Source organism: Gasterosteus aculeatus, chromosome X (genome assembly GCF_964276395.1).
Source record: "Gasterosteus aculeatus chromosome X, fGasAcu3.hap1.1, whole genome shotgun sequence".
Taxonomy (NCBI): Eukaryota; Metazoa; Chordata; class Actinopteri; order Perciformes; family Gasterosteidae; genus Gasterosteus; species Gasterosteus aculeatus.
In genome coordinates, this window is record NC_135698.1 from 16,205,789 (window position 1) to 16,228,503 (window position 22,715).

The following is a 22,715-nucleotide window of genomic DNA, read 5'->3' on the forward strand; positions in this document are numbered from 1 at the left end:
GTTTGTTTCTTTAACACCTCTTTCAGATGTCTGCCTCATCTTTTGTCTTGCCGCTGTGACCTTTGATCTCCTTCCTGTTGGTAGACTGAGGCCCCTTCTGCTGAGTCCAGAAATGTAAATTTAAGTAACCGGATTTTTCAGACACATTTGATTGAGTCTTTCTCCTCCGGCTTGAAGGGGAATCTTACTTTTTGTTTTTACTGTGATGCAAAAAATCCTGTTAGCTCATAGTTAGCTACCGTTGTTACATTTCCTTGTGGATGTTCGTGGTCCCCACAGGCTGAGCCCTAATATCTTTGTTGATGCCATATTTTATTGGTGTGTTTTTCATAATAACAGAGTGCACTATTTGTGTGTTGGTGTGTTGTAGTTATGCACAGAGCAACAAAAATACTCAAATACTCCTTCTAGGTGTGTTCTTTCACTTATTTAATCCTCTAACTAATAATCCAGCAGTGTGTTTTCATGTCCAGCTAAAAGACAAATGTCAGTACCCCATGCATCGCATTTAGTCGGTTACAAAACCCAGAATATAAAAGCATTAATGTTCTCCAACTAAGCAATTAAAATGAAACACTTGAATGCGCTACAAATGGTAAAATATAAAAACCTAAAAGTATAAATAGAAATTTGGTCCATCGAGTTGATTACTATAATATTATTTACATAAGATTATTATTTGTATTATTCAAGGCCCTTTTTATATTTGACTGCTGTTACTGTTGGTATTTACAGAAGCCCTACAAAAGACAAGCTAACAAAATATCTTATTTGATGTAAAAAGATTGAGGTTTCCCTTTTTTCTCCCACCCCTCATTTGGCTCAGTGCCAATAAATACAAAGGTTCAGGAATAGTTGGTAGAAAGGTCTCGGGCCGGTACACGTTAAACAGTTAGTCTACAGCGCGTATCAAAGTTAGAAGTACACAATGAAAAATACGAAAAGGCACACGTTACAAAACAGCATCCAGCAAAGAAGAAAGTGTTGGGATGCAGGAGTCAGACAGACAGAGTCCTCCTGGATGCTGGGACGGGGACGGGGGAGGGAGGGAGGGGGTGTAGATGTATATGAAGTGGAGGGACTGAAGGCTGTTGCCCTTTTTTTTCCTTTTTTAAGTTCTTTGTGGGGGGGTTACACCAGGGATTCAAGGCTCTCTGCAGTGCTGGCGGTTCCCACTACGATGGTCCCGTTGACGTCGGAGGACTGGAGGGTTTCCTCATCTTCTTGCGTCCCGATGAGACTCAGCATGGCTCTGTACAGGAACTGGTACTGCTCCTGTAAACGATGCCTTTATGTCACGTTCACATCCTGTTAGATGTACCTCTACCACATTAAGTTGGTTTCTTTCCAAACCAATCCTGCCAGCTGTTAACTTGGCAAATACAATGTTGTAACATGAACGCAGCGTGACAGACATGACATCATCAACGTCGCGTCTGTCACGCTGCGCTCATGTTAGCCCCGTACGACGCGGGGGATATTTTCATTGTCGTTGGCCTCACGATGTCGCTGAAGACTCCCGGCCTCATCAGGTTCGTCAGCTTGGCCACTTGGAAGACGTCCACCGAGCCCTCGGCGTCCAGCTGACGCGTCAGAGACGTCAGAGCGCAGAACGTCCCCGCCGTGGCTCCGCCCACACTGGAAGAAGAGAACTTTCCCCGTGAGAAGGCCTCGTTGAGAACAACCAATCCCTGGAACGTGGTCGTGGTCTTACTCGTCGTGGACCACGATGGGGCCGTCCTTGCCGTCGCTCTCCTCTTTCACCAGGTTGAGGAGCTCGAAGGTGTTGCTGATGGGGCTGTCTGGATTGGGCCAGCGGGGGGGGGCCCGGAAGTGTTTCACATCCAGAACGTAGTCATCCTGTTGAGATGAGAACCAATCAGGAGGTTTAAAACTATTTGTCCCGTGGCCCTTTATTGTTTTTTATTGAGCTATAATTAATCTTATTTACAATATGAATCGCAAATGATACACAATTGATCTTATCTTCTTGTTCAAGTGAAGCCACACTAAGACACAGCTTCTAATGGTCCCTTATTTATATGTCTTAATCATTGATATTGTTCATCTAACCCCTTCCCTCTTTTATTGTAAAATAGGATGTTCTTTGCCAAGAAATGTGTCATGTGAGAAGGGCTGATAAAGGGAATCCTATGTCATTTAAAAGATACTTAACTATGTATAAATATATATTAAAAACTCATAAAAAAGGCATTAAATAGCAGTACAGTACGATTGAAAATAGGAAGAAGTAATATATATTGTTTTTCTTTTTAAGTCATATAAAGTATATTATGTGGAAAAAGGTCATACAAGAGTCATAGTAGCCTATAGATGTTCAAGGTGGCTCTCACCTGTGTAGCTTGCAGCACGTAGTCCTGGACCACCAGCATGTCCTCGTTGGTCAGGCACACGAGGTTCTCACTCCTCTGGCTGACCGTGAACATCTCGTAGCTGATTGGCTGCCCTTTGCAAGGCCAGACAGCGCACATATCCGCCTCCTCCTAAAAACATAAAAACATACACGACACTCCAATACAAATCTGTAACCACGCCGACATGTCATCTTCTGACAAAGAGCTGCTCCTGCTGTGTGACCTCTCCGGTTGGTCATCAAGTGAGACCAGGTGCAAAGAATAAGCTGACTCCACTTGTTTAAAAGTTACGGTGTGTCGAATTTAGGGAGACCATAAGATGCATGAGATGTAATACGATATGATTAAGTAGATTTTAATTTGCACATAATTACCTGCAAATACGAATTGTTACACTATATGAATAATATGAATAAGCAATGACACTAGAGAGAAGTAGTCGTTTTCTCTACTTCATACACTTCTATGGGACCAGAGGAGTCGCCCCCTGGTGGCCACTACAGAGAAGTAGTCATTTTTTCATAGACTTCTTTGGTACCAGAGGAGAATGCAAGGACTTTAAGCAGTGGGAAGCAGCCTAGCTCTGATCAAAGTTATGGATATGCAAAAGAAGACAGTCCATCCATCCATTGTCAAACCGCTTATCCTGCACACAGGGTCGCGGGGGGGCTGGAGTCCATCCCAGCCAACTTCGGGCGATAGACAGGATACATCCTGGATTGGTCGCCAGCCAATCGCAGGGCAACACAGAGACACACAACCATTCACACTCACATTCACACAACTACGGGCAATTTAAAGTCCCCAATTAACCTGATCCCCAGAGCATGTCTTTGGACTGTGGGAGGAAGCCGGAGAACCCGGAGAGAACCCACGCAGACACGGGGAGAACATGCAGACTCCACACAGAAAGGCCACTGGGTGGAATCGAACCCAGGACCTTCTTGCTGTGAGGCGACAGTGCTAACCACCACGCCACCGTGGCGCCCCAAAAGAAGACAGTTCTTCCCAAAAAATGTTTGACATTTTTGCACAGATTACTATAATTACAAAATGCCAATTAGTGAGCTTAATGGGCTCATTTGTTAACTTTGGACAGAGCTGGGCTAGCTATTTTCATGCTAACCCCTCCCTGGCTCCAGCTCTGTATTTAACACACAAACATGAGCTCGACTGAGCATCTCTGAACCTAAACAACGGGTATTTCCCAAAATGTTAAAAGAATACAGACTTTGCAGTCCTCACCTCGCCAGAGCCCGTCAGCGACACGATGACCTGGCTGTTGTGGTCCCATATCATCCTCCAGAAGTCCTTTATGGTGTCGGGCAAAGGGTTCTGGGTAATGATGAACTCGCTGCTCTGCTTGTAACCCTGCAGGAACAGAACCCGGGCTTAATATCAACAACTGAAATCTCGTTATGATCCATCTACAAACTCTTTTGTTAATCCACACATAAATAACTGTGTGGCTCACTGCTGGCATCTTTTACTATGTGTAAAAAGGACACGTCTATCGCACTCTGTCCATCCCGATAGAGGGTTGTTATACATCATTTATTACACCCCCCCTGACGTTTCTTCCTCTTTCCTGTTCCGATAGAAGCGTCACAGCTGGACCGACTCACAAGGAGAGAGAAGCACTTTGTTCTTACTGAGATGTACGATGCGTTAATGTAGTCGCAGGTTTCCCCCGCCGCCGTGGACAGGCGCACTCGAGACCTCTCGACTGCAGAGACAGAAAGAGAACGTGTCCATGTCCAGTTTCAACACGTCCCCAACCAGTAACCCCCAACCACGGCAGGTCGCCCTGCAGGAGGCTGCAGCTCACCTGGGAGCGCCGAGTCGCTGCGGTTCTTCGTGCGGTTGCAGTCCTGCAGCGCTGCAGAGGAGTCGCACTGCCCCCCAACGGGGAGACACACCAGCTGTGGAGGAAACACACCAAAGATCTGTTTCCACACAAGCTGTGCAAAGTGCTCGGAAAATAATCCTTGACTAAGTGTGAACAATTAGAAACAGGAAAAGTACATCAGTCAGTCGTTTCTGAATGTTAAAGCCTTCATCTGTAACGCCGAAAATAAGAAATACTTTCCTTTCAAGTTGTTGTAGAGTGTCCCAATTATTTCACCCTTCACTAAAATAACCTCCACTTGTTATTCTAAATGTAAACCCTAAATCACATTTAAATCACAATATGAAGCATCGGGGAGAAGCTTTGGGTTCATTATTTAAATAAACTATTATCTAAATATAGCTACTCAGTATGTTGGGGGTCTATTTGTTTACTTCATGTCAATATTTTTTTAGCTTATATTTTAAATGAATTTAAAATATGAGTTTTCATTTCTGATATTATAACTATTCAATATTTATTTGTTTTAGGAGATTTTAGGGCAGGCACTTTCAGAGACATTTCAGAGACAAGTTGAATCAAAAATGTATCATCCTTTCGAAATGGTTCCTGTTTAGAAATCGATCGTCTTTCAAACACTGCAGGTTTGGTGTAGACGGATTTTAAACAAACGGAAACAATGAAGGAAAGAAGCAGAACAACCATCAACATGTCTCAGATAGCTGTAGCGTTACACAGAACAAGTCCATACAGATAAGCACATGGTGCACCTTTCACTGCTCACCTTGAACTGTTTATCCAGGCGTGTCCTCCCAGCATGCACCGGGGTCAGCAGCTCGTCCACGTACCTGTGCAGCTGAGCCGCCGCCACCTCCGTCTCCCTCGACAGGATCGCCTCCACCAAAGCGTCGTGGATAAAAATGTACTGTTCCTGCAGAGGAGGGACGGAGAGCGCCATGGTTAGACCGGGCGCATCCTCTGGGGACCATGACTGTCTTGATGAAATATCATGGCTATAAAGTTGTTAAGAGATCCCCTTAAACCATGAATTTGAAGCTTGTGGAGGCAGTAAGGTAAAAGTCCAGGGATCAACAAGCTCCATAACATAGATCATCTGGGGAACATGAATGACTGTAGAAATAATCAAGCATGTCTTCCAATAGTTGTTGAGATATTTCACCAAAAACCACTTATGTGAATCTCATGAAAGGCGCTCCGGGAAAAGTCATAGGATCCTCAAAGTGATGAGGTTACATCCTCTGGAAACACCGAATGTCTGTACAGACGTGACAACGGAAGAGAGGCGGATGTAGCAGAGCTTCACTGTGTATTTGGGCTAGCAATGATTTGGTGCCTGGCTGCAAAAGGCAGACCGGTAAAGCTGAAAGTTAAGAAGTGCATTTATGTGTGAGGGGCAGACGGACATGTTGACCTCTGACCTCGGTCTGGACCAGGTTGTTCCTCTGTGTGCGGATGTGTTTGAGGAAGCCAGTGATGTTGACGGTGCCCTCCTCCCTTATCTGCTTCAGCATGCTGTCCAGGACCACGTACGTGCCCGTCCGGCCTACGCCGGCGCTGCACGGCAACGAGAGGGAGGGGCCAAGATAAGTCAAGGATCTACTGGCGGCGTCTCTCGCCGTTTAAAAAAAAAAAAAATCTGATCTTACCTGCAGTGCACCACCACAGGCCCCGCCTCCTCCCCCCCGGCTTTGGACGACTTGCAGACAAAGCTGAGCAGCGGCAGAGCGAGCTCCGGGACGCCCATGTCGGGCCACTGGGTGTAATGGTACTGGGTCACAGTCCGCTCGTTGGTCCGCCCCTTCTGGGAGCCCTACAGGTGGACAAACAGGAAGTGACTGAAATAAAATGTTGGGTGCAGCAGGGACAATCATTTTCAACGTGGACATGTAGAAGAGATAACACTGTCAGTTTGACAATTTATTTGAGATTTGTTTGTTGTATAAAACTGTGAATTTATAAACCATAGAAATGTCATCGCCAAAAAACAACAAAGAATTGTTTTTTAGCGATGACATTTTTTTTGTCAAATGTAATGATATTTAAAATGATTATTATTTTACTTTGAGCTTTTTACAGAATAATTAAAATGCAACGTCAATGTCTTGTTTTGTCTGCAGCTTCAAACATATTCGGTTTAGTGTCAAGAAACCAGACAATATCCTCATTTAAGAAGCCGTATTCACATCATTTGTTTAAAAAGTTCCTTAAACCGCTAAAAGGTATGGATTCTTTCAAACTACTCGATTGGCCTAGTTTGGACCTGATCTGCCGAGGAGGGGGGGGTCTGACCTTCTTGGCGTTGGTGTTCCTCACGGAGAAGGTCCTCTGGGTGTAGTAGGCGAGTACTCTGCTGCTCTTCACCGTCACCAGGAAGCTGCCAAACTCCTCCTGCACCTCTGCCGGCCAGTACTGGTCACACTTCCTCTGAGGGGGGGGGGGGGCAGTGAACACGTCCAACGTTACAGGGTGTGATCAATACATCCTTTACGACATGTTACCAGCACATATCCACAGTTCACTTGACTCAGATGATCTGTGGAAGACAATAAGTGAGTAAAGACGGGCTCGCTCACTCTTCCTTTCTCCACCAGGTTGGTGATCATAACAATGACGCAGACATTTTGCTCCCAGATCATCCTCCAGAAGTCCTCGATGCTCGTTTTCAGGGGACCCTGAGCGGCAATGTATGACCGCGGCTTCTTAAAACCCTGAGGATACATAATATAGAACATATAACTACAAAAAACGCATTGTAAAAATTCTCCAACATAAAACCCAGCTGGGTGTTAGCGCTAGTGTAGCGTTCTCGTGATTCAACATCGAGTTAAACCCAGGTAATGAAGACATTAGGTCTTGTAGGTTTGACCTTTTACTTTTCTTTTATCACCATGCTGGTGAAAACTGCAAATAAAGACAACACACAAACGTTCAGAGTCCCAAATAAGACATTTTACAGCATAAGCTACATAGTCCAAAGAAGCCCACTCACACAATTGCAAACAGATCCAACCGCAGCCAGAACATGTATCAGAACATCCACAGCAAACACAATATTTAACAATATACTCACAGCATCGCCTCTACGATGCTTCGTAGTGGATGCAAGCAGACCTCTCTCGAGCACATGTGATTCTTGGCTTTTTGTACTGACACCAATTACCAAACCGGAGCACAGAAAAGTTTTGTTTTGAAAATAAAATCAGAGAATGCCCTAATGTTGTTGTCTTCTATTAGGTGTTCTGAATATAAGAAGTGGACGACATGAAGTCAATCCGTTCGTTTGTGGACGGAGGTTTAAAGCCTCGAGTTGTGCAATCGTGCCGTCGCCACCTCATCTTCAAATTGTTCTGTTTGACTCTAAATGGACCATAATTTACTAAATGAACATCATGTTGTACTGAAGAAGACTGGAAACTAGAGATTGAGACCATGGACTTGTGTACAATGTTTGCTAGAGAATAAATCAAAGGGAAAAGTAGAGTCCTTTTCTCCCCTCCGGGCTCGACATGGCGCAGGGGTAGAGACGGTTGGCGGTTTGAGGCCCGTCTGCCCCATGTCAAAGTGTCCCTGAGCAAGACACCTAGCCCCTAATTTCTCCCCAGGCAAAAATGTAAAAGCCATGGGTTAAAAATGCAATCTAAATTGCTTTGGATAATCTGATCTAAGGCCTGGAGGTTGTTGCCTTGTCAAGTTCCAGCTAGAGTCCACCAAATGGCCCTGACGCAGAAGACGACTATTCCACCACTGATACAGGCGGCGGTAACACGCCGAGAAGAACTCTGCTTATCAGTACACGTGAACGCATACAATGGATTCGGAGTAGGTTGAAAATCTGCTTTGCAAATGTTTTTAGAGGAAAGAGCAAACTAGCATCTATTTGTTGGAGCTCAAGGATTCGCACAAAGCGTTTTGGTGAGCAAAGCTCGCCAAGGCCTCTCGAGGGGAAAGGAAGTGGCACTTGTCCTCATTGGAGGTCGGCATTCAGTCACTCGCTTCGTGACCTTGCATGCCGTGAGCTGGAGAGATCCTCCATGTGCTTTTACCAACTACGTAGATCCGATGAGAGGCTGTGACTGACTGCTTCCTTCCCTTTTCCCCCTTTTCTTCTCTTTCACAAAACGCTGGGAAATGAGATTTTGAATGCGACGCGCATAATGGAGAGCCTCGCCGCCCCCCCTCATACCAGGAAGCAACATGAAGAGCTTCTAAATCATGCAAAGTTGAGGAGCACAGGAGAGGAACAACAAGTGCAGTTGCTCTGAGAAAACAAAGAGGAATTGAATACGCGGCGGGGATGAAGGCCTCGCGTGAGAGCCAATCGGAGAGAGCCTTACATCCACGTAGTTGGCGTTGATGTAATCTCCCACCTTCCCGTCTTTGTCCCCCTGCTGAGATAGTCGCACTCGGCTGTGGTCATCTGAGGGGGAGAGACAGATTGAAACAGATTTTAAAAGCAATGCGGCTTCAGGTCAACACAGAAAATACTTCAGGTTCTTTTCAAATCAGGTATAAATTTCAAGGTTGTTTTCTATTCTTCTTGTCGCCATCGAATCCCATGAAAAGACAAACGTAAAAGACGTAAAAACACCTGCCGCCTGGTTTGGAAAAGAGCAGTAGATTGGATGAAACCCATGTCAATCAATCCGAGCAAAGCCTTCAGTGCTGCTCTCTGACAAACAGAATGTTTGTCAGAACAGTAGGTGTGACTCACAGGCCAGGATGTTGCTGTATCGGTTCTTAGGTCTGTTGTCAGGGTGGTTGGAGCTGTCAGTGGTCATCCCCATGTCCACCGAGCAGGCCTGAACCTCCTGGAGGAACACACACACACACACACACACACACACACGATGCTGGGTGTCCGTACAAGACATTTTCTGTTTCCTTACTTTGAGGAATAGAAATGTGGCTCTTTTTAATTTTTCGGGTTTTAGGATTTGTCGCTGGTGGTTTGTACATTTTTGAAAACATTTCTATTTTTTAACAACAATATAACGGGAAATTTAAGTAAAAAGGTGGAGATTTTAAAAATGTGTAAAAATGTGAAATTTGAAAAAAACAATTTATGAATATCTCAAATAGGGATTGCTCAATGTATTTAAATGGGTTCTTCTGTGGATGTATCGTAAAAACATCAGTTTTTGTGACAGTTTAATATTTGTGAACCTTCATGTATTTTACATTTTTTGGGGCTTTTTATTTTTTCGTCTGAAAAGAATACAGTTTAATACTCATCTCTCACATCCTGTACATGCCAAACAGAACATCTATCAAACAACACACCAGACAAAACACACAAGCAGCCCCGCGGCTACGTCAGGAGGGAGGTGGAGTAGCAAGAGGTGCAGGAGGAGGCGGCCTTACCTCGTAGCTCTCCTTCAGTATCTAACGACCAGGGGCGGAAGCAGCAGGCAGGCCGCGGCATTTCCGTGACAACACGGTCAACCAAAGAGGTGCGAGAACACAAATTACAAGACAACACGTAGAAATACACACGATACAGAATCATGCTGCTGCAGACAAGAAACACTGATTCTACTACTGATGGCTCGGGAATAACAGGGAGAAATCTGTTATCTCGCCAGTTCCTCTTTGTTAAGTTATTTAGCGCGTTGGTATGATGTGTGTGCATGTGTCTATGAGGCGGTTTTATTATACATTCATCATTACACACACACACACACACACACACACACACACACACACACAGGTTTGGTACCTGGAACTCTCGTTGGAATCCGTCAGCCTGGTGAAGCTCGGCCACGTGTTTCACAAACTGCTTCACCGGGAACGCAGTCAGTTCCTCTGGAGGAGGAAGGGGAGATGGAAGGAGGTAGGGAGGATGGAAGGATGGCGGAAGGAGGCAGGGACGAAGGAGGAAGAAAGGAGGAAAGTAGGAAGATGAAGGGAGGATGGAAGGAGAGAGGAGGAAGAAGGAGGAAAGAAGGGAGGATGGAGAGAGGAGGAATTAGGAAGGAGGGAGGAAAATTGGGAGTGTGGAGGGAGGAAGGAGGGAGGTAGGGAAAAGGAAATGAGCACACAGGCGCGGGGGAAAAGAACCAGAGGTCCAAGCGTCTGTTGTGTTGTAGGAATACACTACATAGGAAGCATCGAGCTGTAAAGGAATTTTTCCGGAATGTTTCTTTTAAAGTGAGGATTTATTTTTCTAAAAATAAAAGACATTTTTGGAAAAGCGAAAGGATTTTAAAAACTATCCTGAGATGAGTTTTGGGGACATGGTGACGTTTGTGAAAAGTGAGGACAATTTATCCAACAGAGGGACAATTGTTCAGAAAATGTCACTCTTCACACTTGAGAAAGTTTCGGAGCATTTAAGAAATTCAGGACATGTTTGAGCGAGTGAAGTGTGTGTGTGTGTGTGTGTGTTACCAGATGTTAATGCAGCGGCGGGCGGTGAGATGACTCTGGGTGACGAGTTGTCGTCGATGTAGAAGTGAGCCGTCTGAAAACACGTCCTGAAAACACACACGCGTGTTGTGTTAATGGGTGATACATATAATATAAATGCTGAGTGTTAATGGGTGATACATATAATATAAATGCTGAGTGTTAATGGGTGATACATATAATATAAATGCTGAGTGTTAATGGGTGATACATATAATATAAATGCTGAGTGTTAATGGATGATACATATAATATAAATGCTGAGTGTTAACGGGTGATACATATAATATACATGCGGAGTATTAATGGGTGATACATATAATATATATGCTGAGTGTTAATGCATGAGACATATATATATATATATATATATATATATATACACACATAAATGCTGAGTGTTAATAGGTGATACATATATAAATGCTGACTATTAATGGATGATACATATAATATAAATGCTGAGTGTTAATGGATGATACATATAATATAAATGCTGAGTGTTAATGGGTGATACATATAATATAAATGCTGAGTGTTAATGGGTGATACATATAATACAAATACTGAGTGTTAATGGGTGATACATATAATATAAATGCTGAGTGTTAATGGGTGATACATAGCATATATATATGCTGAGTGTTAATGGGTGATACATATAATATATATGCTGAGTGTTAATGGGTGGTACATATAATATAAATGCTGAGTGTTAATGGGTGGTACATAGCACATATATATATATATATATATATGCTATGTGCTATGTACCACCCATTAACACTCAGCATATATATATGAGTGTTAATGGGTGATACATATAATATATATGCTGAGTGTTAATGGCTGATACATATAATATATATGCAGAGTGTTAATGGCTGATACATATAATATATATGCGGAGTGTTAATGCATGAGACATATATATATATATATACATATATGCTGAGTGTTAATAGGTGATACATATAATATAAATGCTGAGCGTTAATGGGTGATACATAGAATATAAATACTGAGTGTTAATGCGTGAGACATATATTTATACATATATGCTGAGTGTTAATGGGTGATACATATGTAAATGCTGACTATTAATGGATGATACATATAATATAAATGCTGAGCGTTAATGGATGATACATATAATATAAATGCTGAGCGTTAATGGGTGATACATATAATATAAATGCTGAGCGTTAATGGGTGATACATATAACATACATGCTGGGTGTTAATGGGTGATACATATAATATAAATGCTGAGTGTTAATGGGTGGTACATATAATATAAATGCTGACTATTAATGGTTGATACATATAATATAAATGCTGAGTGTTAATGGGTGATACATATAATATAAATGCTGACTATTAATGGATGATACATATAATATAAATGCTGAGCGTTAATGGGTGATACATATAATATAAATGCTGAGCGTTAATGGGTGATACATATAACATACATGCTGGGTGTTAATGGGTGATACATATAATATAAATGCTGAGTGTTAATGGGTGGTACATATAATATAAATGCTGAGTGTTAATGGATGATACATATAATATATATGCTGAGTGTTAATGGATGATACATATAATATAAATGCTGAGTGTTAATGGGTGGTACATATAATATAAATGCTGAGTGTTAATGTGTGAGACATATAATATAAATGCTGAGTGTTAATGTGTGAGACATATAGAATAAATGCTGAGTGTTAATGGGTGATACATGTAACATACATGCTGAGTGTTACTGGGACTGGAGAACCTACTCAACGATGCTTTTGTTTTCGTGTGACTCTCCCTTAAAACCAGATTTTGGAGAATACACGTAATCTTCCCAAAAACACAGGAAAGAAGATGTTCCGTTAATCCTCGACACGTTTTTAAACGGATGAGATCTCGTCTGATGAACCGGCGTCGTCTCGGCCAGAAATGGGCATCAGGGATTATGACGGAGATTAAAGACGTGTTTTGGAGGAATCACAAGCAGATTCTCTCGTATGAGTATAAGACGGATCTAGAGGATGTGTTGACTTCTCTTAACTTCTTCCACTTGCTTTTGTATTGTTTAGACGTCTCCCTTTGTGTGAGGATCAAAGCTTGAACTGGTTAAAGGCAATCAATAACCACGGGAAAATCAATAAACCAGAGAAAGATATTTAGATTAATAAAGGGATTTTCGAGTACTACTATTGCAATGATTGCTTTGATTTGAATCTCTTAGAGACACTAACGGCTGCCATAAAAATAGCCTTTGGGTTGGTATTTTTTATCATTTTTATTTGAATTCAATTTATTTTATATATCCCAAATCCCAAACCAGACCCGGGCTTTAAACTCCCTGTGATTGTTAATTGAAGCCGTAACTACTTAAACCAATAAATATCATTGTTATTGTCATTTCAATAATTTCTCTTCACAAAAGCACACCCAGGCTTTTGTAGACTTCAAGCATGTCTTCATGGGAACTTATACTTTATTTATTTATGGACGTTGAGAAAAAGGGTTTTAAAGCTAATAGAAGTGGACATTTCTCCATTGGGCGACGTGTTGAGTGTGAATTATCTTCCCCGATGATCCCACTCAGGGGTCAAAGGGTCTTAAGGCATTAACACTGCAGATGGTTGTAGGTTTGAAACCTACTGGAGCAGAAAATGACATGAATTTGTTAATCAAATCCATACAGCGGCTTTCATCCAAAGTTATGCTTCACATAACAGATACTCTCTCTGCGATGTCCGATAACCTAACGTCTGATTTTAACCATTAAAGTGTCTTCATCTCTGGACAGATGGTCCTTGAGGCCGTGAGATTATTGTTCAAAAGATGTCATTCTGCTGCTGTTCATTGGCCAATTTAGTGTTCTTCTCTTGTTTGTCTGTATGACTGAGACTACTTAATCTGATTATATTGATGTAAAGAAGCTCAGCTACAAGTTCAACTTAAAAAAGAAAGAAAAGGTCAACAGCTGCTGCGCATTAATTACCAAGCACACAGTCGCATTCACTATCTGAATCCTCCATGGACGGAGTGTAAGAAGTGGACTTGGTCACCGTGACGTCACCCGTCGGTTTGAGGGATAAAGTCCTGAAGCGGCATGCTGGCCGTCGCCATCTTTGTTTTTTTTGTAACCAGCAGCTCAAGAGAGTCGAGTGAACTACAATCCAACTGAATAAAACATTTTTTGTGCAACCGAAAGATTACCAGTAACTTCCATAATTGTTTTTTCGCAACCCGTTAACATGACCATATTTGGAGGGACAAGGACGTATCTGTCTCTGTTAGAGACCTGTCAATCAGCTTGTAGCCCCGCCCTAAAGCATCCCCTGCTTTATGGTCTGTTTGACTCTAAACGGACCATAATTTACTAAATGAACATCACGCTGTATTGAAGAAGACTTCAAACTAGAAATTGAGACCATAAACTCATGTTTACAATGTTTACTGAGGGAATAAATCAAGAGAGAAGTAGAGAGAATGCAGCTTTAACTTATGAAGCTTTGGTTTTACAATAACGCACCAGAGGTTTTCTGCCTGCGATCTCCGGGCTGAAGGTTTGTCCGCAGGTGTAAAGATGTGAAATGAATCAGAAGCAATAGGCAGTTATTAGTGGAGCTTTTACTGATCATTCAACTTGTTTATCCAATAAAAACTGATCCGGGACTCCAACAAAAAAGCTGCACCCATGAGAAAAAGTTGGAAACCTCAGCGGAAAAGTCGACCTTCTCAAACCGCTTTGACCTCAAAAGCACAGCAGCGACACGTCTCCTCCTGTCCAACATAATCCCGCGGATGTCCTTTTTCCATCCCCCCGACGTCGGCCAAGGTACATCCTTCGCCGAGGATTAATCTCCCCCTCCCCAGATTATTACCGGCTTAGCACTGCTCAATCTTAGAGATACAACAACAAGCGGGGCCAAAAACAAGAACAATATGTGGAGATGAAATGTTCAGAATGTTCGACAGCGTCCTTGAGCCCATTTCTCAGGTTGGCTATTTCACGGTCTGAGTGGGAGGCGGATTTTATTTTCTCCTTCATCCTTCGGCGCGGCCAAAAAACATGTTTTCAGCACACAAAGAAAAGAACGTCCTGAATAGGGACACGAAAAAAAGACAGAAAACTTTTACAGCGTTCCCAAGAAAGAAACTTGTTTTCTTCAAATCGAGAAATGAATATTGTGAATGTTAGAATTCTGTCAAGGTTCCTGAGAGGAGGAAGAAATGTAAGAAGGAAACACCCCACACTCAGTATTCAGAGATATGATGGGGTTGAAGGGCAGTGTGTGCGTGTTTTCATAAGAAACCAGATGCATCATACATATAACGATCAATAATCGGGACCCATTTGGCCGTTCTGACTGCGACGTGAATTATGCCTTTAAGTGACATTCATCGGATTTCTACTCAAAAGGCAGGATGAAAGAACGTTTTGACCCCCGTTTAGTTAGAACTCCTCCATGTGGTTGTTGTCTCTGTGGAGCCAGGACAACATGGAGATAAACATGTCTCCTGTTCCCGGGCGCCAGGGCTCGGGGGCAGAAGATGCTTCACGCCTGAGGCCTGACACCCGGTCGCGGGTTTGATTCCGGCGGGACCAACCTCCAGTAGACGAGGATACCGACGAGCACCACCAGGCCCAGGCCCGTGAGGGTGGAGATGACGGCCAGAGGCACCATGGCCTCCCTCTCGCGGTCCCGGATGGAGCCCACCCTCGACTCGTGGCTGCTGTTGCTGGCGTCTGGGGAGAGACGGGGCGGTCAATCATTCAACACATTCATCAAAACATTATTGCAACTGTGGAGAAGGTGAACCTGATGTTTAAAACACTGGTACGGATTAACCCTGACCTTCAACCCTTACTGGGTTTGTCAGAACTTACCTGCCCTGCACAAAGAGACGAGGGGAAGGTTTGCTCTCTACTCTCTGTGCAACCTCAAGAGTAAGAAAACCAAACCACTCACTCTCTCGTCTCCCACCAAACGGGAAGGAAGGAGGAGAGGTCCGGAGAGAAGGAGGAATGAAAGAGGAGGAAGGAAATAGGAAAAGCCCGGAGAAGGAAGAAGGAATAGCTCTCAGAGAAGATAGAAAAGTAATTTGTTCTGGTGAAGAAACCGTAGAGAAATAAAAGATTCAAAATCCACCTTTAAGGACACAAAGCCGGCTGAATGTCCCACTGATAATGAAGATGGAGATGGACAGTGTGTGTATATGGACATATGTTAAGTTAAGGATGCTAAAATTCCTAAAGTAAATATGATACGACAATCAGGTATTAAGTAGCTACAGACTCATCGTCTCTGGAATCGTTTTCATGGAAGTTTACTTAAATAACTGTTTCTTGTCAGAGAGGAAACCAGTGAAGCGCTGAAGTGTCACATTCAAACAGTGAAACATGAAACTTCCCCGGATGAGATGGGGCTCTGCTGCCACCTAGTGGACACTAGTGGCACGACTACTTTCACACGGAGTTGCAAAACTAACATAAAATTATAAATAGTATCATATTGCAATAGAGAAACTTGGAAATAATGATGTGTGTTTTAACACAATAGAAAGCTTCAACAATAAAGTACATCAGCTCCCAACGTTTATCAGCATGGATTAAAAGCATTTAACCATTTAAGTGCACTTTAACGATGCATCATCTATTGTAGAAGTGAATGATGTCGTGAAGCAGCTAAAGAAACTAAGCCGTCGCCACTTCTTGTTTGCTTCTGATGACGTTATTTTGAACTGACGGTCGGATCTGCTGATTCTTACTTCATGGTTAACTCGGTAAGGCACTGAGAGGTCCCTGGCAATGCATGCTGGGATACGCTCCCAGGTCTAGACCGACTACCTGCTTAGAAAGTGGCCGGGTGGGGGGTGGGGTGATTAAAGGATGAAGAAGGGAGGGGCTCAAGCCTGGTGACCTTTCACCTCGCATGCATGAAGAGAGAAGACGAGGAGAGAGCAGAGAAGTGTTGCAGGTGGATGAGTGGATCAGCCGGCTCGTTGCTCTCAACCCTTCGGCGTCTTGCAGGTGAAATGCAGTACTTGTTTGTTTTTTAGTGGTTTTACCTGCGACTGGCTCCTCCTCTTCCTCCGACTCTCTCTCCGTGCGCTCGGAGATACTGAAGTCGGACGTCTCATTGTCATACGGACCGCCCTGCCCCGAGCCGCTCTCCTCCCCCCCCCCAGCTGACCAGGGCGAAGCAGGCGTCACTGCGGCGGCGGTCGCCGTTGCCCCCGCCTCCGAGGCCACGGCGCTGCCGCTCCCGCTGTCGAAATAGAACGCTGAGGAGTGCTCGTCCGAATCGTCGGCGGACCGGCCGGACCCGGGGGGCATGGACGGGGGGGCGGCGCCTTTGGTTGGACGAGTGGAGGCGCTCGCTCCGGAGGCCGAGGTCTGAACCCCCTCCCACTCCTGATCCTCGCCCTCCGGGGGGTCGGGGAACAGGGCCGAGCCAGAGGCGCCGCTGCTAGTGTCCAACGCCCGTCCTCCCGGGGTGGTGGTGAATGGGGGGGCCGTGGGAGAGGAAACGAGGGCGGGGGTCAGCGGGGAGGAGTCCCCGTCCGATCCGGAGAACAAGGGATCGAGCGCTGCAACAGAAACGGGCCGGTCACTGGGGGCGACCCCGAGGAGGAGGTAGTTCGAAGAGGTCGACGTTGGAGAGATGCGAGCGCCGGGGGGCGGGAGGGAGGACGGGCCGCGGGCCCCCAACACGGAGGCGGAGCGAAGGAGATCGTCTACACCGACACCAGAGGACGAAGAGAAGCCCCCGCCAGAGTAAAGCGCTAAGCTAGCAGGGTCCCAGGCAGAGGAGGGCAGGGGTGTGTGAGGAGAGGCGTGCCCCCAGGGCGTGGAGGCCGTGGGCTCCAGGGAGCAGCCGCACAGCGGGTCGAAGGGGAACCCCCCCCCGCTGACCTCGGGGAGGAAGGACTCCACCGGGCTGCCCGCAGCGTACCTCGCGTCCTCCCACCCCACCGAGAGAGAACGGGCGAAGCCCGGAGTGGCGCCGGAAGGGCCGAAGTCACCAGAGAGGAGAACCGAAGGCTGTAGGGAGGGGCCGAGAGAGAGAGAGTCCGTCGAGAGGGAGGGGTCCCGGGGGGAGGCAGACGCCACTCTGAGGGGAGCCGTGTAACTAAACACTGAGTGGTCACCTGAAGGGGCTGACCAGGACCAAGACCCAGACAACATATCACCATTGCTATCGCTATCGTAGACCCCGACACCGGGGGAACCAGTCTCCCAACCAGACAGGGGAGGCCAGGGGGGAGGGGAGTGAGGAGGGGTGGAGTCAGGGAACAGGGGGGTTGGAGGGAAAGCCGGAGTGGTAGCGGCATGCTGGGAGTCCGGGGCAGGGGTGGACAACAAGGGCCAAGACGAGGAGGGAGGGTCATGCAGGCAGGTGGAGGGGTCCGTGGTGTCACAGGGTGGGAGGGTGGAGGAGGAGGCAGAGAGGGGCTCACCGTTGGACATTGGCTGTGTTGTCTGCAAGAGAACGCCACTCAACTGGACGGAGGTGGCGATGGACTGAAAGGGGGGCTCGCTGGGACTCGTGGGCCCCCGTGGAGTCGCTTCACCTGAGGAGGAAGTCTCGGAGGTCAGAGTTTGGATCTCCGTCGGCCCTCTGGGTCGGGGTGAGACGTCTCCGGTTTCCACCTGGACGAAGGGTGGCGGCATGCGGGACCTTGGCATTGTCTCTGTGCTGCTGTGTGAAGAAATGCCCTCGTCCCTGGGGGGGCCGGGAGAAGAGGAGTCCGCTGGACCAACGCCTCCCTGAACCGAGTACAAAGGAGCGGTGGAGGTGGTGCTGCTGGTTGTGGAGGGAAGAGGAGCGCTGCCGGTGAGGTCAGCTTCTCCTGCTAGTCGGGTGGGGAGGGGGACCTCTGGTGGACGGGTGGAGGTACTGCGGTGAGCCGTCTCTTCAGACGGACCCAGGATTCGACCGTGCTCGGTCGATTTGACGGGGGGAACCGGACCAGTTTCTGCTGTTGTGGTGACGTCAAGTGGGGGTAACAGTGGTACCCGGGGCGTCGTGGTCCTCGGGGGCTGTGTGGATGTGGGTACCCAGACGGTCTGGACCGGTTCGTTCCAGGCCCGGTCGGGTTCATAGTTTTCCTGTCAATGGGAGAGAGGTTTGTGAGCGGTTTGTAACTCGGATCAAACCCAACGATCAGAAGCTTGTCTTACCTCGTCGTCAAATTCAATCAAATCCAGATCCAGCACATCTTCTGCAAATAAAAAAGGTCAACGGCACTATTATTAGATCCTCAAAATAAAATCAAAACAAGGAGTAAAATGATTCTTAGAAATTGTCAAATACACAATTTAGCTACTTTGATCTCTACATTTCTCTCAAGTCTTATTGGTGTTGGTGTGAATTTCCTGAGTTTGAAAATGTACAAAAAGCAAATGGAACATTAAGGAGGGGGAAGGGAGGGGGAAAGGGGGGGGGGGGGTTAACAGGGTACATCCATCACTACAGGAAAACCCCCTCCCCCGGCTCACTTTGGTTCACTCCAAATGAATAAAAGATTCTTACTAATGAAACCCAAGTGTGCTTTTGCTGAATGTAAATGTGAAATAAAAGGGTGAGAAAAAGTAAAGGAGGGGAAGGCTGTGCACGTCACCATGCAACATGTCAGACACCCACAGCTTCATGCATCGCACACACACACACACACAAACAAACAACAAAACCTCTTGACAGAAAGCATTTGCAACAAATCATTCATTTTGTTTCAGCAGAAAAATGACTTTCCTCTGATCCTCTAAACGCTTAAAAGTACTGAAACTCCACCCGTCTGTCACCTGAGAGGAATAACACAAACTCACAAAAAGAGTTACTTGCAGATGGCACACACAGCGAGGGGGGGGGGCTCTTACCTGTTTGTACCACATGATGGAGACCAGATCAAACTGGTTTGAGAAGTAGGAAGTGAGGCTTTAAGGTGTAATGGAGTGGGACATGAAACAGGATGAAACGTGATGCATTGATCACATTCTCGGCTCATTAATTTATTCAAGTTAGTCAACAAGTTTTGGTCAAAACTAAAATGTACAAAAATAAATGAAAACCTGCATGATTTTGTTTATTATTATTAAAGCAAACGTTTTAATAATAATGTCATATCAACTAACTGTAAATCCTGTTAATTGTAAACTGACATTTTATATTAAAATATATTTTAAAAAAATACAATATATTAATACAGGTCATAATGATTTTATTGGAATAAAAATCTTGTTGAGATGGATTATTGGTCTTTTGTGAAATCAGAAAGTGAACCCCAATTTTATAGACAAATAGCATTATTGAAGCTACAAGTGCTCCAATCAGCCAGTTCTGTTAATATATAGATTCATCTATGGCTGTGAATTGTCTATCAAAGGCTCTTTTTCCGCTGAACCACTAATGGTATAGTTGCAATATAACTACAGTTTTTCTATTCAGACCTCCTTCAGTCGCACCACTTTGAGGTGCAGCTGAGATGGCAAAGCAAAATTAGCTTAGCATAGCACAAACAGCTGTGTCCCCGGAGGCTGATGGGACGAAGCAGAATATCACCCACTCGTGCAAGCTGACACTGAAATAGGATGCAGGGTATTTTCACTTTGTCACAAGACAATATTAGTTTATTCAACAAAGTTCAGATGAAATACAAAGTAAATGTTACACAAAATCATCTCACAATATAGAAATATAGAATATAGAGAGGGTGCACATGTGAAAGGTACACAGAGAAACAGATTAGTAGACAGAAAACTAAGAGCAGGGTGTATGTTTGTGTGTGATTAAATTGCCCAAAGTAAAAGGTAAGGAGGCTGAAGAAGGACACACCAAAGTATACATGAGTCAGGGTTAGGAGGGAGGAGAGGAAGAAAATGTTTCTAAAAGATAAGAAATGTGTCTGCATTTCTTTGTTACGTTGAGCCAGGGCATTGGTTTTCTCATATAGTAAGTATATTTTATATATATACACATAATTTTCTGTATTTGCCCATTTACGTAAAATAAAACAAAGGAGAAGAAGAAAAAGAGAGAGTGAGAGTCTGGATTTCTGCACAGTCTACGCTTGGCCTCGGTCGCTCTTACCGGCGTCGTCGTGGTCGGGCATGGCGACCGTCAGCTGCTCGCTCACACGCCCGTACAGACCGCTGGTGCAGACCGCCACCACCTGCACCACGTAGCTGGTGTTGGCCAGCAGGTCGTCCAGCATCGCCCCCTGGTGGAGGGAGCAGGGAGGCGCTTACGTTTCTATGCAGACGTTAGCATGTCGTGACGTTAAATCTGATGCAAAGTGGTGATGAAGTTCCACATTGACACATACAAAACATTATTGAATTAAAGCGTATGTCTTAGTGATGATTTTCACTGCACTGTGTGATAAAAACGGTCCGGCTGTGAGGAAGTCGTCGTTGACGATGTGGAGTCTCCCCCGCTCACCACGTCCTGGTCCCCGTCGGTCAGGTACGTAGCGGCGGTGTCGGCGGCGGCCGGCCGGAAGGTGACGGAGTATTTCTCGATGGCGGCGTCGTACACCGCCCGAGGCCGCTCCCACGTCACCAGCAGGCTGCTGGTGTTGAGGGGCGTGGCCTGTACGTCCTCCGGCTCAGAGCTGCACACTGACGGAAGCAGACGGACGACAATTTACATTAATCAAATGAATTACCTTTCGCTTCCTAATGTTTGTGTGGAAGAAATACGAAAAAAAAATGTTTTCCCTCCAAATTAAATATGTGAACAATACGTATAAAGGTTACAGACATTATCGATAAATGTACAAACGATTACTTTAAGGTAAATGCCAATAATGAAATATTGTATTACTGTTTATGTATCTTTATTATTCAGCGTTTAACAAATGCATGTAAATCTGTAATCTGCAATTAAATGGTTCCCCTCTTTCCAGCATATCGTATATTTCATTTTTTTAAAACAACAAAGCTGCACTGCTCTCGAGGTCATATAGTGTATAAAGATTAAAAAGCAGATTTAGTTCCACTTTGTGAAGAATAATTCTTCTCGATCATGCAAATATTCAGACACTACAACCTCATGCTGCAATGATTTCTTCATTTCTGTGGTTTAAATGACACTAGCAGTTACTTTAAGGCAGCAGGCAGAATAATGGATCACTTAGAGATTAGATCAGGCTGACGGGGGCCAGAAGGGGGGGGGGGGGTCTCTCCTGCACTCAGGGAGTCTGGGTCATAGTTGAGATTAGAGGAGCAGAGATAATGCAGATGACAGAAGTCTAGATTAACTCAGATTAAAACATGACAGCGGACACGAGGACAAACAAAGACACACTTCCTCCTCTATAGGAACCCAAATCCCCGACCTCTGACCTCCACTTTCCCAGCGGCCTCGAGGGGAGCAGCGACTTCATCTGAGGAGAGAACTCCTCCTCCTCTAACTCCTCACTAAACTACTTCCTATTCCTCCACCTCTGATTTCCAAGTCAGACTTTTATTTATGAAAATCATTTGTGCGCTAATGTTCCACACGCAGAATTTATTCACGTTAAACGTGGCGGCAGGTGAACATTTAGGGATCACAAGACAGAGAAGATTCATTCAACATGAAATCAGTGATGAAATGACACCAAACGTGTCTTATTAATAAGCTGCTTTAACATGCTCATTATCTTCATAAAATATGCTATTCTCTGTTTTTAGGCCTACAGATGTTAATCATCTGGAATATAAAATAATTAAATAGTGGTTTCTGCTTTTTTCAATACAGTTACTTTTATTACTATTTATGTAATATTATTAGTAGTCAAATTAGTGTTTTTTTTCAAGGAGCCGCGTTTGTCCACAGGGAACCCCAAAGTCAGCATTTACATTAAGATACAGTAATATCACAATAGTATGCCTTATATTGTTTCAGAATAGCATACATTATAATAATATATATATATATATATATATATATATATAATATCTATTGATAAATTCAGTTAACACGTGGATTTCATTTTATGCCTTAATAATATACAACTTGACCTATAATAATAATAACAAATAAAATAAAAAATACAATATTTCCCTCCGA

General features: G+C 44.6%; 1 protein-coding gene across 6 annotated transcripts in view; it reads right to left on the reverse strand.

The window, feature by feature from the left end:
* Positions 1–408: 408 nt before the first annotated feature.
* The window catches only part of ptprz1a (protein tyrosine phosphatase receptor type Z1a), a 47,920-nt gene continuing 25,613 nt past the window's right edge, over positions 409–22,715 (reverse strand). The window contains exons 9-31 of one of the 6 annotated variants that reach the window (XM_078083053.1): positions 21,102–21,280; positions 20,751–20,880; positions 18,845–18,885; positions 18,121–18,772; positions 16,729–17,250; positions 15,268–15,406; positions 10,633–10,718; positions 9,962–10,047; positions 9,607–9,627; positions 8,957–9,053; positions 8,580–8,662; positions 6,819–6,953; positions 6,535–6,669; positions 5,892–6,055; positions 5,664–5,799; positions 5,009–5,155; positions 4,204–4,297; positions 4,028–4,101; positions 3,621–3,746; positions 2,355–2,504; positions 1,715–1,860; positions 1,503–1,638; positions 409–1,275 (exon numbers count right to left, since the gene is read on the reverse strand). In XM_078083053.1, coding sequence (XP_077939179.1) covers positions 1,132–1,275; positions 1,503–1,638; positions 1,715–1,860; positions 2,355–2,504; positions 3,621–3,746; positions 4,028–4,101; positions 4,204–4,297; positions 5,009–5,155; positions 5,664–5,799; positions 5,892–6,055; positions 6,535–6,669; positions 6,819–6,953; positions 8,580–8,662; positions 8,957–9,053; positions 9,607–9,627; positions 9,962–10,047; positions 10,633–10,718; positions 15,268–15,406; positions 16,729–17,250; positions 18,121–18,772; positions 18,845–18,885; positions 20,751–20,880; positions 21,102–21,280 — 3,623 coding nt within the window. In that variant the 3' untranslated portion in view covers positions 409–1,131. Of the gene's footprint in view, positions 1,276–1,502; positions 1,639–1,714; positions 1,861–2,354; positions 2,505–3,620; positions 3,747–4,027; positions 4,102–4,203; positions 4,298–5,008; positions 5,156–5,663; positions 5,800–5,891; positions 6,056–6,534; positions 6,670–6,818; positions 6,954–8,579; positions 8,663–8,956; positions 9,054–9,606; positions 9,628–9,961; positions 10,048–10,632; positions 10,719–15,267; positions 15,407–16,728; positions 18,773–18,844; positions 18,886–20,750; positions 20,881–21,101; positions 21,281–22,715 lie in introns of all 6 variants that reach the window. The other 5 variants (XM_078083055.1, XM_078083051.1, XM_040162423.2 and 2 more) reach the window with 5 other exon arrangements.